Source organism: Bos indicus, chromosome 6, assembly GCF_029378745.1.
Source record: "Bos indicus isolate NIAB-ARS_2022 breed Sahiwal x Tharparkar chromosome 6, NIAB-ARS_B.indTharparkar_mat_pri_1.0, whole genome shotgun sequence".
Lineage (NCBI taxonomy): Eukaryota > Metazoa > Chordata > Mammalia > Artiodactyla > Bovidae > Bos > Bos indicus.
In genome coordinates this window covers 62,125,820-62,141,889 of record NC_091765.1, presented here as the reverse complement: position 1 = coordinate 62,141,889, position 16,070 = coordinate 62,125,820, and the positions used below count along the sequence as shown (strand labels likewise).

Below are 16,070 nucleotides of genomic sequence, written 5' to 3'. Positions count from 1 at the left end.
AGACACAAAAGGAGACTGAATTTTCATTGATTAGGGAAGAGGAATAGGGCGGTGTTGATGAGAAGTCAAAGGGAAATACACAATGGATAAGTCCAACTGGACTTGCCACCAGAGGGGAAGCCCCATCAAACACCAAGTGCTGCTGAATTAATAGAGGACTGGGACAGTGATACCCACTAAAATGAGCATTTAAGAAGTCCTAAGATAGATAAACAACAAGAATTTACTGTGTAGCACAGGGAATTACAGTCAATATCTTATAGTAACATATAATGAAATATAATCTGCAAAAAAAAAAAAACCTGAATCACTGTACTGTACACCTGAAACTAATGCAGTATTGTAAGTCAGATATACTTGAGTTAAAAAAATAAAAAGTCACAGTTCTTAACTGGAGTTCTAGTTCTAAACTGGAGAGTAACCGGGGAGTCCCTGAGAACTGAAGCCTGGCTGCAGGGAAGGTTGTAATGAATCATTGGCAAAGCAGTGAAGGGAGATTTTTCTTTCAAGGAATTTCTCAGTTATGGGAAGGAAAATGCAAATGATTCATGACTCTAGGCAGGATTGGGGAAAACATTTTGAGCAAAGGAGGTTCCGATGAGTTAGTTCTCCACATCAGGTGGCCAAAGTATTAGAACTTTGGCTTCAGCTTCAGTCCTTCCAATGAATATTCACCGTTGATTTCCTTTAGGATTGACTGATTTGATCTCTTTACTGTCCAAGGGACTCCCAAGAGTCTTCTCCAGCACCACAGTTTGAAAGCATCAGTTCTTTGGCTCTCAGCCTTCTTTATGGTCCAGCTCTCACATCCATACATGACTACTGGAAAAAACCATAGCTTTAACTATTCAGACTTTGTGAGCAAAGTGATGTCTTTGCTTTTTAATATGCTGTCTAGGTTTCTCATAGCTTTTCTTCCAAGGAGCACGTGTCTTTAAATTTAATGGCTGCTGTCACCCTCTGCAGTGATTTTGGAGCCCAAGAGAATAAAATCTGCCACTGTTTCCACTTTTTCCTTATCTATAAGCAAGTTGATAAAAGTAATATTAATTAGTTGAAAATCTCTAAAAAGAATACGGACAAGAGTGGAACTCAAAAAGTTCCCTTTGCCCTTTGTCAGTACACCCCAAGCAGGTTGTTGCTTAACTTGACCTTTCTGGGGAAGTTTATGCAGGAGACTTTTGTGCATTTGCCAGTTTGTGCCACAAGAGGTTTTGGCCTTCAGGTTATCTTTGTAAGTAAGGGTCTATGTAGTGAATGAATTGATGCTTTAATTTGTCTATGTTGGTTTTCCTTCTCTGCCCAGTTCAAAACCGTAAGCTCAGCAGCACTCTTACCCTTCTCAGTGCATTAAAGCTCCTCTTCAGTGGTAACTCCCGTATAGGAGTTGCAGCATGCTGCCTTTGCGGTGGTTTCTCTGTTTTATGTGACAGTGGTAGTGCCCATTGTCCCCTTGGATAACTTGCCTTTTGTTACCTGCTTCAAGAAGTGGCTTGATTGCCCAGGAATAGCAGGCACCCCACGGTACCCCAGTGACTCTTTCTCTAACAGTCCTCATGGTAGACCAGTCAGATGGCTGCGGTAATGGCTTCTCTCCCAGGTGAGCCAGCACCTGTACCTTATGTTCATCAAGTCCTGAAAGACTGACAGTTTCTCCAGAGCCTTTTTTTTTTTTTAACTTTACAATATTGTATTGGTTTTGCCAAATATCAAAATGAATCCGCCACAGGTATACATGTGTTCCCCATCCTGAACCCTCCTCCCTCCCCATACCATCCCTCTGGGTCGTCCCAGTGCACCAGCCCCAAGCATCCAGTATCGTGCATCGAACCTTCTCCAGAGCCTTTGATTAGGGAATTCCCAAGGGACTGTAACAGAATGTTTTCAGAAAAGACAGCCCATTACAACAAAAGCTGTTAAGTAGCATCCTGCTCAGTAAAAACAGGTGACATTTGAGGTGTTTGTTTAAAATCTGAGCTCTGCCATGCATATTGTCAGACTAATTAGCCCATGTGGAAATTATAGCAGGTATGTTTGGGGAACTACTGAGAGGTAGAAGAGGTTTGCATTGTTGTGTGGCATCATGAGACAGGCCATTGGCATAATTCTGTTCCAGCTTGTTCACAGTCCCCTTCACCAAGGCATCACTGGTCATCTCCACGACTCACCTTCTCTAGGGTTATGAAGTAAGTTTACTTTGGGCTCAAGAAAGCTGAAAGCTCAGCAAAGGACCCAGCGTCACTTCTTGCTTCCTCTAAACCTGGCTAGAGCTGGGTCAAAGGAGGTCAGTGATTAAAAATAACTAGACTGCTGTTTCAGTCACCAGTCTATACATGTGATATGGTTTATTTTCATTGTTCTGTGGTTGGATTTTAAGAACCAGTTCAGAAGTAAAGACAGTAATGAATTGTGACTGACCTTTATACTCAGCCAGTATTCAAGCCTTAAATTGTACAGAAACCTTTTCTATGTTGTGAGCTGTGATTTTTAACTTCACCAGAATTCTGTGTTGTTCTCTATATCCTAAAATGGGTCTAGCCTCAAGTTTGAAGAAACTGTGCATCCAGCCTTTATTTCTGTGTTCCAGTTCTGTATGCAAGAACAAATGAAATTGGGGGTAAAATATAGAAAGGATAGAAACATCCCAGGGTCTAAGAAGCCTCCAGGTGATGCTGATGATGCAGATCTGGGGACCACTTGTTGAGTACCCAGGTTCTGTACTACATCCAAAGATGTGTTTCTCTACCTAGTTAGAATTCTAAGTCAGTGTCGGACATTAAGGTAATTTACACTTGTATTAATCCAGTCCACTGTAACTTTCAGAATAAATGCCAAATACTTATCAGATTGACAAAATTCAAAGGACTGATAACAATTTGTGCTTGTCTAAGTTTATTGTCAGTGGGACTTTATATATTGCTAATGATGGTATAGATTGCAGTAGGAATGAATCTGGTTGTATCTGATAAAAGTACGAACATAAATACCCTAGAGACAGCGGTGCTCCTTTGGGAATCTTCTCCTATAGGATACAATCATGTAAATATATTTCAGTGTTGTTTGAGGTGGCGGAAAAAGCAGAAGTCAGAGTTTCCATTGAGAGGAGGATGGTTGAATACACTATGATATAGCTGTTGTGTGAAAGAGTTGTTTCACAGCTGGTCTGAAATAGCTCTATGCTGATCTCAGGGACACCTGGAATTGTGATGCTGAAACTTGGCCAAGAGAAGGACAAGATGGACTAATTGGTGAATTATAAGGTGCTTTGTAGGGTTTGAAACTCCCTGGGGCACCCAAAACTTGCTTCTCTGCTGGGTTTAAGGATGTAGACGAGTGGTAGTTTAACTGAGTTGTAACTTACCTGGTTTAACCTGTAACATAATCTGACTTGTCTAATTGATGAGGGGGTATAAAAGATCCCCTGGAAACATCTTCCCAGGCTTCCCTGAAGTTAAGATTTATCCTCCATATCATGGAGTTTAAATCCATGTCCTCGGTGAATGAGGAAAAACCCTGGAGGGCTGTGCCTAGAAGCTTTTTGGGCTCCTGGTACCTGCCTGGGCTTTTAAGCTACCACTCCTTTTCCAGCTGTACCACATCCTCTAGTTTGATTAAAACTTTTCTTGAATGCACCCTGTGGAGTCTTGTGAGTCTGTTCAAATTATCTATCCATTTGTAACAGATGCAAAGATACAGGGATTATTTTTCAAAAAATAGACTGTCTCCATGCTTTTTCCTGAAAGTATATGTTAAGTGGAAAACCAGGTTGCAGAGAAATACATTTTCTGAAAAGAAAGAAAATAAACATGCATGTGTCTGTGCTTGTCTAGAGGAAAGTATGAGGATGAATCAGTTAGCATTCCTTACCTTGAGAAAGTGGGATGAGATGAGGAGAGACATTCAGCTTTTCGTTTTATATAACTCCTGTTGGCTTGGATAGTAATACATCGATTCTGTAGTTTGGTAGAAAACATTATTGGCTGAATATGTATTTAAAAGCTTCTTAGGCGTGTCAGTTTTTGTAGTAAGACATATTTTACAGTGTGACTCCAGTGATGAATAGAGAGGAAACACTTGGATGGAGAGGAGGAGAGAAGAGGCTAGGTGGATGTACTGTTCTGGTGGAGGCAGGCATTCCCTATGAGATGGTAGAACTGGCTGGTTTATAGAGGGAGGGTGCTGCAGAAGGGTCAGGTAGGGGGGTCGAGGATGTAGATGGGCTCGAATGTGCATGGAGAAACCATCCAAGCAAGGTTGAAGGGGATGAGTATTGGTGGGGGGATGGAGAACTGAAGCAGATTCAGATGGTTTTCCAGGTTTCCATGAAAGTGGCCACGCTTCTAACCTCCCTGGTGGAGCAGACTCCCTGGCATGGTCTGCTGAGTTTGGTGAGCCTGTTGTGACTCTTCCAGCCTGTAAGGGGAACCCAGTGGAGTGGTTCAGAGCTATTTTTGGATGTGAACTGACAAACCTCTTCCAAGTGGCACCATTTCAAGGAGGGTTAGTTAAGTTCCAGAGCTGGAAAGGGTGGCGCAAAGCTGACATCAGAGGACGTTCCTGTCCCAAACACACAGGAGCATTAGTGCATCTACTGGTTGCATAACCATTTCCAGCTGCTCACGTTGGAATCATTTAGGAACTTCTGAAGCTGAGAAGGTTATTTTAAGCAAATGTTTAAATAGTTCATTGGCATCATTTTATGTAGCTGTTCGTTATTGAATTATAATTCATATACTGTAAAATTCATTATTTTCAAGTGTACAGTTCAGTGTTTTTAATATATTCACAGCATTATGCATCCATCACCACTATCTGATTCCAGAGTATTTTCATCACCTCAAAAAGAAACCCCAGACATATAAACAGTCCCCATTGCCTCTTCCAAGAGCCTCTGACAACCACTAATCTACTTTCTATCCATATGGATTTCTCTATTCTGGGCTTTTACATAAAGGGGACCATACAATATGTAGCCTTTTGTGTCTGGCTTATCTTCAGGAGTCATCCAGTTGTCACGTGTATCAGCACTCCATTCCTTTTATATGACTGAATAACATTCCGTTGTGTGGATATACCCCTCTTGTTTAACCATTCGTGGGTGGATGGGCATTTGGGTTGTTTGCACCTTCTCCTTATTATGAACAATGATATGGTGAACAGTTGTGCACAAGTTCTTGTATGAATATGTTTTCAGTTCTTGGATGTACACTTAGGTGTGAAATTTCTGTATCTCATGATAGCTCTGTGCCTAACCTTTTCAGGAGATGCCAAAGTGTTTTCCTCTGCAGCTGTTTTTTAAACATTGTGTGTATATTTTTAACAGGAAATCTACTAGGGAGCAGGGTTGTATCTTTAGTAAATCTACTACTATGGCTTTATGTGACCCCAAACACATAAGAACATCAATGCATCCACTTTCCATCCAGTGAGTATTGACTGAGCACCTTTGTGTTGCATGGAAACACTGGGAATACAGCAGTGAATGGAAAGAGAACGTTCTTGAGTCCCAGATCTTGGAGTCTAGGGGAAGAAATTTTTTTTTTTTCTCATAAGAGCATAAGCTTAAAAATAAGATGAACAATGAGGCATATGAGGACAATAAAACTGCCAAACATAATACAGCATTGTTAACAAACTGAAATTAATTTTCTTAGAAAGTATTGCTATGAAACAAACAGAAAAAAGTCCTACCAGAACTAATAAGTGAATTTAACAAAATTAATGGTGACAGGATCATTGTATGAAAGTTTAATGCATTTCTGTATACCACCAATGAGTAATTGGAAAATGTGGTAAAAAAAAAAAAAAAGACAACTTACAGTATAAGGAAACAAGTCATCAAATATCAAGAAGTAAATCTAATAAAAGACCCATGCACTGTAAAATACAAAAACATACTAGAGAAAATTTATGAAGACATAAATTAATAGAAAGGTATAGCTTGTCCGGGCTTGCAATGAATTGAAACACTTGAGCCCAAAATCAAATTCTTAAGAGGGTTTAGAGGTTTTGTTTTGTTTTGTTTTTCAGAATTGACAATTCAGTTTTAAAATTTACATGGAAATGCAAAGAACTCAAAATAGCCAAACAATATTGGAAAAGAACAATGTAGGAAGACTACCTAAATTCAGAACTTACTGTAGAGTTACAGTGATCAAGGCCTGGTATATATTGGTATGAAAAATGTGTAAATTGATCAGTGGCATAAATACAGAATCCAAAAATCAGTCTCCCGTAGTACCATGTCAATTTAATGGTGGAAATAAACTTTTTTAAACAGAATCTCAGATACACTGTTTGAAACTTCAATACAAAAATATTATGTGGTTCATTGCATGTGACATGCAAAACTAACTTATGGTGAATAATTTATATTTGCCTCTGCGGATGGGAGGATGGATGGATGGTAAAGGCGTACAAGGAGTCTTTCTGGAGTTCTATATCTTGTTCTAAGTAGTGGATTCACAGATGTTTACAGTTTTTTAAAACTCATTGAACAAAACACATAAGGTCTATATAGCTGGTTGTAAGTTATACCTCAGTGAAGGAGAGAAAAACCTCGTATGTGTGAGCCAGGCAGGTCTCCTAAATAAGGGAAGTCGGCTGTATGTCCGGCAGTGGGAAACCACAAACAAGCATGGTGATGGAGTGGTGCGCCTCATCGAAAGTGGGGACCCCTGCTGTCCCAGCCGCAGGTCACAGTGCAGGAATTGACCGGGCTTCTAGATGAGCCTGAAGTCTTCATTTTCATGTCAAGCCTCTTAATTTTAAAAATACTGGATGCTGGTTTTTAAACAGTGGGGTATTGCAGTGGGAAAATGTTTACTTATATGAGATGGGATTAGAAGAAAATAAATGACAACAGTGCTATTGAACAGGATTCTTTTTCTAATTTAAATCTATGCAGATTGTAGCCCCATCATTCAGGGATGTACATTTGAACCGCACTCTTCCAGCGCTCCTTGTTGACTACTTAATATTGTAGCCACTGTGATTGCCGGCAAAATGCTCTCATTTGTTTATTCTTTGTAACAACTGATTTTGAGGAAGATATTGCTTGACACCGATGGAGATGGCATCTAAACCCAGGACTTTTTTTCTCTTAAGCATTGTGCTCTGAGCCCCTTGTACTCTAGGGGCAGTTTTACTGGTGGAATAGTACTAAGTCACTTCAGTCGTGTCCAGGTCTTTGCGACCCTGAGAACTGTAGCCCGCCAGTCTTCTCTGTCCGTGGGATTCTCCAGGCAAGAATACTGGAGTGGGTTTCCATTCCCACCTCCAGGGCATCTACCTGACCCAGGGATCAAACCTGTGTCCCTTATGTCTCCTGCATTGGCAGAAGGGTTCTTTACCACTAGCGCCACCAGTGTGGGTGAACTCTGCAGGCATTAGAGTCTTGTGTTTAGGGCGTAGGGATCAGTTTTAGATGCTGGGCTCAGATCCTTCACCCCCAGCTGTAAACACTGAAACTTAAACTTATTCATATAGTTACTGGAAATTCTTTAGTGTTAGCTCTTCATCTTGGAATTATTTAAATTAATCAAGTTGGTTAACCAAAATTCACTGTAAGATAGATACTCCTCATAGTTACTGGAAATTCTTTAGTGTTAGCTCTTCATCTTGGAATTATTAATCAAGTTGGTTAACCAAAATTCACTGTAAGATAGATACTCCTCATAGTTACTGGAAATTCTTTAGTGTTAGCTCTTCATCTTGGAATTATTTAAATTAATGAAGTTGATTCACCAGAATTCACTGTAAGATACTCCTCCTTGCACTTACTCATCCATTTCACACTGGAGTGTCTTACATGCCAGGAATGCTGCGAAGTGCTAGAGATAAATGAATAAGACATAGTCCCTGGGTTCAGGAAATTTTGAAACACTAAAAGATTATATTTAGATTAGAATATTTTATATGATAGCACTTGTTTTCAGATCTGTGAGTATGTAATTAATGTTAGGTTTGCTATTGCACATTTTAGAGATTATCATTGTGATTTACTTAAGAAGGTTCAGCCTTCATCGCTTCTAACATCAAAAGAAACTGAATCTAATGTTTTCGTGTCTTTAAGTTATTCATCTTGCAAATATTTACCCAGCAGCTACTTAGCACCAGGACTGTACTGTTTCCAGAGAATATTGTATTAAACAAAGCAAATGTTAGCTTTGCCCTCATGGAATTTACTGTAAGGATAATTTGTTGACTGACCTTGACTTACTCTTTTTCTTAACTCCATGCTGTGCTATCTACTTCACTTTATTCTCTTTTCTGTTTTATCTGTTATTGTCTATGGGTATATTCAGTATTATGCCACAGATGCATTGTAGGAATAAAAGAAAAGTAAACCGAGTTAACTTTACTGTTGCAAACCAGTAATAAAACTCTGAGAAATTTCAACCCCTCAATCATAATTTAATTGTAGCCCTCTTCTTTTGTTTCTTCTCAGTAAACCAAATATACAAATATTTGCTATTTTCCATTATTTTAAAGCTAAAAGTACAGATTTTTTTTTAATCTACTGGTTTATGTATTAAATTTTTACTACCTAGTTTGAAATCCATTCCTTCTATCTTAAAATGAAAAAAGAGATCTCATTCCTAGTGGCATGTGGGATGCTTACAAATAAACTTGTAAATCTTTTTTTGATTTTTGTTTTTTTAGCATTGCTACTGTTCTGGCTTCTGAAATGTTTTAAGCTTGTCACTCCCTTTTTCAAACATTTTTGTGGCTTTCTCCTCCAGCCAAGCCCTGTAATTCTTCATGTGCTAAAGAAAGCCCTTGGCGAAAGAGTACCTTGTTAGTAATATTTTACTGTGAGATATAAAATGTACATTGGTTGTTTCTTTGTATAATTTTATGTATCTTTGCTGTCACAATTAGTTTTTAAACCTGTAAAAATTGTTACCAGTTCATTTATTTGAAGCTATTCATTTAAAAATGATCATTTCATCAGAGGTAGGCTTTTGATGAGTAATAAAAACATTCTTAAAACTATCACCTTTTCTCTTTCCAGTTTTGAGAAATGGTGCTTGGGAAATTGTGCACTGGGAAAAGGTATGCACTGGTTTTTATTTTGTTACAGGAGGAGACATGCATAGAGGTGTACTCTAGCAGATGTAATTTTTGTGTATGATATAAGCAAATGTCGAGGATTCCACTGATGTGAAAGCTGTTTAGTAAGTAATGTAAACACACATGGAATCTTCTTCACTTAGTCATTTCCGGTTAATAATTCTGCAATATATTAGAAAGACTACTATCTTAAAGTTATATTTAGAACTTTTTGTTTCTTTCATAGTATATTTTGAGTACTGTTTTCATAGATTTCATTTAACCATGGACTGTTTTGTGTTGTAATTTTTTTGCTTTACTCATCTACTGTCCAAGTAAAACAAAAATTAGATTCTGATAGTTCACATTTGTATATCTTACTTCAAATTCATTTATTGTGGCTAATCACATTAACATATTACTAATTCGTTTTTTTTTAAAGTCTTGCTAACTAAATATCATCTTCTAACTAGCTGGAAATCAGTTCCATAACATCAAGAAGTTAATTTGCTCATAGGACCTCTAACACGACAGTTAATGAGTTGAGTCACAGTTTAGCAAGTGTTATCCAAATGTTTGTATGCTTTTCAGACCCCAGTTTCAAAAGGTAAGCTATGACTGTTAGTTCTCCTTTAGTTCTGGAAGACCATTTAACCTCCAGTCATCCGCAAGGGAATAACCTTCCTAACTTTGTAAGAGACTTTTCAGAACAAGGCCACTCCACCCAGGGAGCTTGTGTTCTGATATTGCGAGGACAACAGGTGTGTAAGTACCCTGAGTTTATTTGCGCCCCAGCCTTTCCCAGTTAAAGGCCATGCCCTTGATTCTGCCTGTGACACTCACAGTCACCTGTGTCCTCCCGGGTAACAGGAAGCCCTCTGAATTCATTGCATTTCAATTTTAAGTCAGTGGCCGGAATAAAGATTGACATCTCCTTTTCTGGATATTTGAAAAGTCATTACTCTCCCTGTCTTTGGCTTTTGACATGAAAGTAACAAAGAGGAAAATACTTTGTTCTTTCCTTATTTCTGTGGCAGTTGCCTCTTTTTCAGAGGCACAAGATAGAAAAAACAAAAAAGCTCAATTTACTGTTTCAAAAGAAGTTTCCTTTATGCTCTTGTATAGTACTTATGAATGTAAACACTAGAGAGAAGGCAAGTAGGATGTAGTCAAGTATGATAATTGATTCTTAATATAAATATATTTCATTTACTAGGATTGTCAGGGTAATTAACATAAATGCATATCCAAAGAAATTGATAACAATTTCTTCTTACCTCGAGTGCTTGCTTAGAAAATAAATTAGTTGTAAAGTCAGGAGATAACCATCCACTACCTCACCCTAAAATTAATTTTAATTCATTTCAATGTTTTATTTTCCTATTGGACAGTCATTATTCCAAGACTGAGTAGATTATTTTAACTTTTCCAATTTTTCATGGACAGAAAATTAATTTACCAGCCCATGATTAATAGCATTCTCAGTTGTCTTGCAGTTCAGTGCCACACCTTCCCTTGATATCCCACTTTGAGAAACAGAGGGGTAGAATTTAACATGTTGCAAAAAGTCATCCAGCCAAAATGTTACTGATGTTACTTAATAGCTGGAAGTAGGCACTTAGCTAATTAGAGTTAATAAAAGTTGGCTCAGTGATGAATTCAAGATAAATATTCAGAAATTGACATGACTTTTTTTTAGCAATAACAATTTAGAAAAATACAATGAAAAAAGACATCTCATTCCTAGTAGCATGTGGGATGCTTACAAATAAACTTGAAATATATATATGACTGCTGTAAAGAAAACCTTGAAACTTTAAGTGTTAAAGTTTCACATAAATAGGCAAATGTGTCATATTCCTAGAAAAACAAAGCCCCACTTCTTCAAAAGTAATGATATATCATAACCTCAGGGAAATTATCATTCCTTTTTCCTCAAGAGTTTACTAAGTTATTCACTGTAACTTCAAAAACAAATAGTTGAGAAAATAGAAGACTATTTTGGAAAATTAACAGTGTGCAAGGATTAAATGTAAATAAAATGAAAAGTTATTAAAATAGTGTGGATCTGTTGCACATATATACTTTGATGAATAGCATAAAACCAAAAAAAAGAATGCCTTGAACTAAAGCCTATTTAATATTTAATAAAAGGGGGGGAAAGTCACCCATAAAAGGATTATTTAATAAATCATGTCGGGACCACAGATTAGCAGTTTCAAGAATAGTACGATTTATGTCTAAATCATAGCCTAGGCTAAAATAAATTTCAATTGACTAGAAGAAAATGTTAAAATATTATTTTTGCAAAACATAGAATGAAAAATCTTAATATTTGGAGAAGAACAAGATCAACATCTCAAGGATTTATGGAATTTGATTACATAAAATTTGAATCTAGTATGCAACACACAAATAAACAGAGAAATTATGGAAATATTTGCACCAAATATGACAAAAGATTGAAATTGTTGTTATCTAGATAGGAAATAAAAGTTGGCAAAAGCTAACAAGAAATATATAATAAGCAACCAGACTCAGTATAATATTCAACCTAATAATACAAGTTGCAAATTTAAACAATATTGAGGTCTCATTTGCTATCAAGGAGAAATTTTTATATTTCAGAATTTGTATGAAGTCTTTTATTCACATAATATTGTAGATTTAGCAATTTAGGTCTTCATATTGACAACCATGAAAAAAGAAAAAGAACATTTCTGGGGATTTATCCCAAGAAAATATTATCATTTAACATTATTTATAATAGCAAAAAGTTAACAATATATGGATATCCAGAAATAGTGAAAGCATTTTATAAATAAATTATGACATTGTATACTCTGGTATATTTTGTGACAAGTAAAAGCTGTAATTTCAAATATTGTGGCAACACACAGAAAAATTTTATAGCATCGCTCAGCAAATACTTACTGAATATATCTGCTAAGCAGTAGGCTCACAATAGAGTCACTGTGTCATAGAAGAATCAGAGGCAAAAGGAATGGGATGGTGTACACCAAGATGCTGGTGACGTAGAAATGATTTATTGAACACTAAAGGAACTGATGTGAAAACAGGCTGGCTGTTGTGTTAGCCAGATTGGAAGGCAAGTGTTTTCTTTAGCTTATGTGATATTTTGTGCAATTAAAAATAAAATCAATAAAGCAAAACCAAGAGTCTGATCCATTTGCCAGCGTAATATGATAAACTTTAATGCAAATGGGCTTTAAGTTCAGGGTTCTTTTTTTCTTGGCCTTTCTGAGTGTGTGGCTACTGCGGTTGCTTTTTAATGTTTCTCAGAGGACCTACAAATTTGCAGTGTCCACCTTGTCATTCATAGATGGGCAGATTTCAGCTCTCAAACACTCGCAGTTTATCCCTCCAGCTTTTGTTTGGAAGCCTTTTCTTTGTTGCACAAGGTTAAATTGCCAGCATCTGGTTTTCTAAGAAAATATTACAGTCACAAAGCCCTGAAAAAGGCATTGCATCCCCCCTCTTGAAAGTCAACAGCTGTCTTCTTTACTCTTACCACAGAGATCAGTTCTTAAAGTTAAGATGCAGTTGAGACTGTCCACATGTTTTTGAAATAGTAGCAGGCAGAAAAATTAAGTGAAGAATCTTAGAATCAACATATTTTTCAGGCTTTAAAGAAAAGCATGAAGTAGTGGGCCATATGCCCCTGCAAAATCACTCTATACAGCTGCTTTCATGCCTGAAGTTTCCACCATGAAATCTAGGTCTTTGGATTAAGAATTCATATCTTCAGAAATTCCTCAGTAAAAATATAAATATGCTGGAGCCTGCAATTGAACATATCAGATCTTCAGTCAGTCTATTATAGTCTGATAACCTTTTTCATAATCCTCAATTATAATCTCTAATGTTAATCGCATGAGAAGGCTCAAGGTAGTGGTCAGAAGCCCTAAGTACTTTTTTAAACTTAAGTATTTGGGGACTAAAAGTGCTTTGTCATGATAACTTTCATTAGAACAACGTGGTCAAAGAATTTTTGGCGTCTTGACTTTCTGTTCTGTCTATTCCTATGCACATACCAGCCTGAAAACAGAAATGAATGGCACATTAGGAAAGAGGTGTTTGAGAAAGTGAGCTAAAACCTAGGCATCAGAAGGAAGGAGTAAGTCCCTTCACAGTGCAGTGAGAACCTTAGCATTCACTGAGCCCTTGGTCTTCCTAAACCCTTTGGGGTACCCATGTGAGACCATGTAAGATACTGATACTTTCTTTTAGTTTTCAGTTTACTAACTATAAGCCTTTCATTGGTCTTATGATGAATGAAGATTTTGGAAAATAGTGCAATTTGTTAGTGTCTAACAGACTTACAAAAATTCCTAACCCTGTAGTATAGGCAAATGTGATTCTGACTTTATAAAGAATACAGTCTGATTGAAAAGCAAGTGTTAACACACAGGAGATAATTAAGCAGCAGTTAAATGGTTACCTGTGTAGAATTCTCTCCTGGTGCTCTGGCTGCAGAGATCTTTGCTCTGTTTATCTTGCTTTTAGTGAGTGCTATCAGAGTACTCTCACATTACTTTAAGGGCCAGTATATACCTATACATGCTATTTTTTGTTTTCCCATTTTCCCCATTTTTTTAAGGAAGGGGATGTTTGATTCCAAGGTCCCTGACAGTTTGTCAATCTCAGATAGTCCAGATTTCATTTGAAACAAATCTCTTTGGAATCAAGGTATTCAGAGTTTCCCTACCTGGATAACCAACATACCTACCTACCGTAGATGAGAAGGTCTCCTCCAGCCTTCCCTAACTTGTCTCCCCCACAGTATAGACTAGACCACAGTGGGCTGTCTCTTATTGTGATTCCCACTGAGGACATCAGGCTCTTCCCCACACCACCACCTCCCCCTGGCCTGTGCAGAAAAGTGTTATTTTGGGATTCAAGGAAAAGTAGAGAGGGGAGAGAACAAAAAGGCTTTAACACCACCCCCCACAATAAAAAGGGCTTTTCTTCACTTGATTAAATAGTAAAACTTTTAGGTTTTCTTGGCTGCTAAGAGTGAGGTCTAATTTCATGGCCATCAGTGTAATTTGCTCAACTTGGCCAGCATACCAATTGCTACTTAGTTGGAGTTACTCTGTTTGCCAAAAGCTCTGTGACAAACCTATCCTTTAAATTACTTCTAAGTTTCTGGACACAGTATGTCTTTGACTTGTCTTCAGATGGTGCTCACACTAATGCTAACAGGTAGTAAAATAAGAAAGAGACTTAAACTGGTTTTTCTTTTTTAATTTAAAATGCAGTGATCATTTCATTATATTTGCTTATGCAAAATCAGACTTTGCAGACAGCTCAATGTGGATTTGAGTCTAAGCTCTTCCTCTATGATCCTGGGAAATAACTGAAAATCTAAAACTCTTTTTTTCCCTCTCTAAATTATGAATTTTAACCAAGATCATCTGAGGAGTAGTGATATACACATACATAGTTTTTCCAGTTGTATTGAGATTGCCTTAAACAGGGTAATGATTTCATTTGGAAAATTCCTCCTTTTTATTTTTATGTCATAGGGAGAGAATCATGAGAAGATGAGATGTCAATTAAGTGGCCAGAGTGGATGAAATTTATTTTTATTAAGCTATGTTACTTAGGTGATACAATACAGATTCTGTATTTGTTTTTTCTTTTTAAAGGATTGCGCCATCCTTGGCCTCACTTCTAGATAATTTTATGCCATTTTGTGAAGTGGTTCTTGTTTGCCAATAAGCATTTTTTACTGTATTCTCTGCTTAAATACAAATGGGTTGTGTATTTGTAACTATTTTCAATGCAGATAATTAACCAATTCCCAGTTTTCTTTCAGGTAAATGTTGGAGATATAGTTATAATAAAAGGCAAAGAGTATATACCTGCTGACACTGTACTTCTCTCATCAAGGTAGAGATACCTACTGATGCTCAAACAGTGTAGAGGATGGTTTCTCTACCCTGCATTGACCTTGTGATTTCTCCAAGGAAATAAGGAATAAACGAAGAATTTTAAGCCTCTCCAATGATTTTGAACTAAACGTTAAAAAGATTGATTGGACTTAGAGGACTCTTTCATGTTTGCCATATAGAATAAGTGATAGGTACTATGCTTTAAAATTCAGAAATTATAATTACAGTTAAGAGTCAACTCTCCCTCTGAATGTGTTCAGATCTGTTTGTATAGACTACTAACTCCTGTAAGATTTCCTATCACTTATTTTATATAATACATGGATTGGGTACTGTTGATTTATCTTGCAATCTTTGTTCGTGATAAATTCCTTTATGATGCATTCATGTATCCCTCCAAAGTTTCTTGATCTTTATGGTGCATTGGTACAAGAAAATGGATAAATGACTTCTTTTTTGTCATCATGTCTTTTGAAATATTATACTCTTCCAACAAAAATTAAAGCACTTTTTTCTTTCTTTTAAGTTCTTTCTTACTGAATTTAGATAATTTTTGTTTTGCTTGTATTTAAAATAGTCATTAATTGGTCATATGGCACTGTTACCCTTTAAAGAATGTGACTTTCAAATGGCTTTAGGCTTAAAAACTGTAAAGCTAGTCCTAATATAAATTAAGAAAAATGTTTTTACTATTTTAGAGGTTGTTTATCATCATTTCCTTGGACAGTTTTATTTGTAAAATCCACATATAAATATGGACAGTGTCCTTTTTTCAAAATCTGTTTAATCAGGTCATTATTTAAACTGATTGAATTTATGACAAATTAGGGAAACTTAATTGAGCAATAAGAGTTTTCTAGATATTTATAGAAGTAAGTCTACAGGTAGTTGAAGTAACTATAGTAATTTTTTTGTATTTTATAGCTGGGAGCTTTTGGTGCCAATTACCTATTGGTGGTCCCCCCCCACAGAAAGATTAAAATTAATAGCTTTTAAAACCAACCTGTATGCTTTTAGTTACCTTTGCTTCTAGCTTTATCAGGGCAAGTTTCTAAAACTGAAGGATGCTGGTAATGGTCCCTGGAGAATGGGTCAACA

At 36.8% G+C, this 16,070-nt stretch overlaps 1 protein-coding gene across 8 annotated transcripts in view; it reads left to right on the top strand.

The window, feature by feature from the left end:
- The window catches only part of ATP8A1 (ATPase phospholipid transporting 8A1), a 238,183-nt gene that overhangs the window by 46,926 nt on the left and 175,187 nt on the right, over nucleotides 1-16,070 (top strand). For 4 of the 8 annotated variants that reach the window (XM_070791374.1, XM_070791370.1, XM_070791372.1 and 1 more), the window contains one exon: nucleotides 9,017-9,057. In XM_070791374.1, coding sequence (XP_070647475.1) covers nucleotides 9,017-9,057 — 41 coding nt within the window. Of the gene's footprint in view, nucleotides 1-9,016; nucleotides 9,058-9,109; nucleotides 15,164-16,070 lie in introns of those variants that run through there. The other 4 variants (XM_070791371.1, XM_070791373.1, XM_070791376.1 and 1 more) reach the window with 3 other exon arrangements.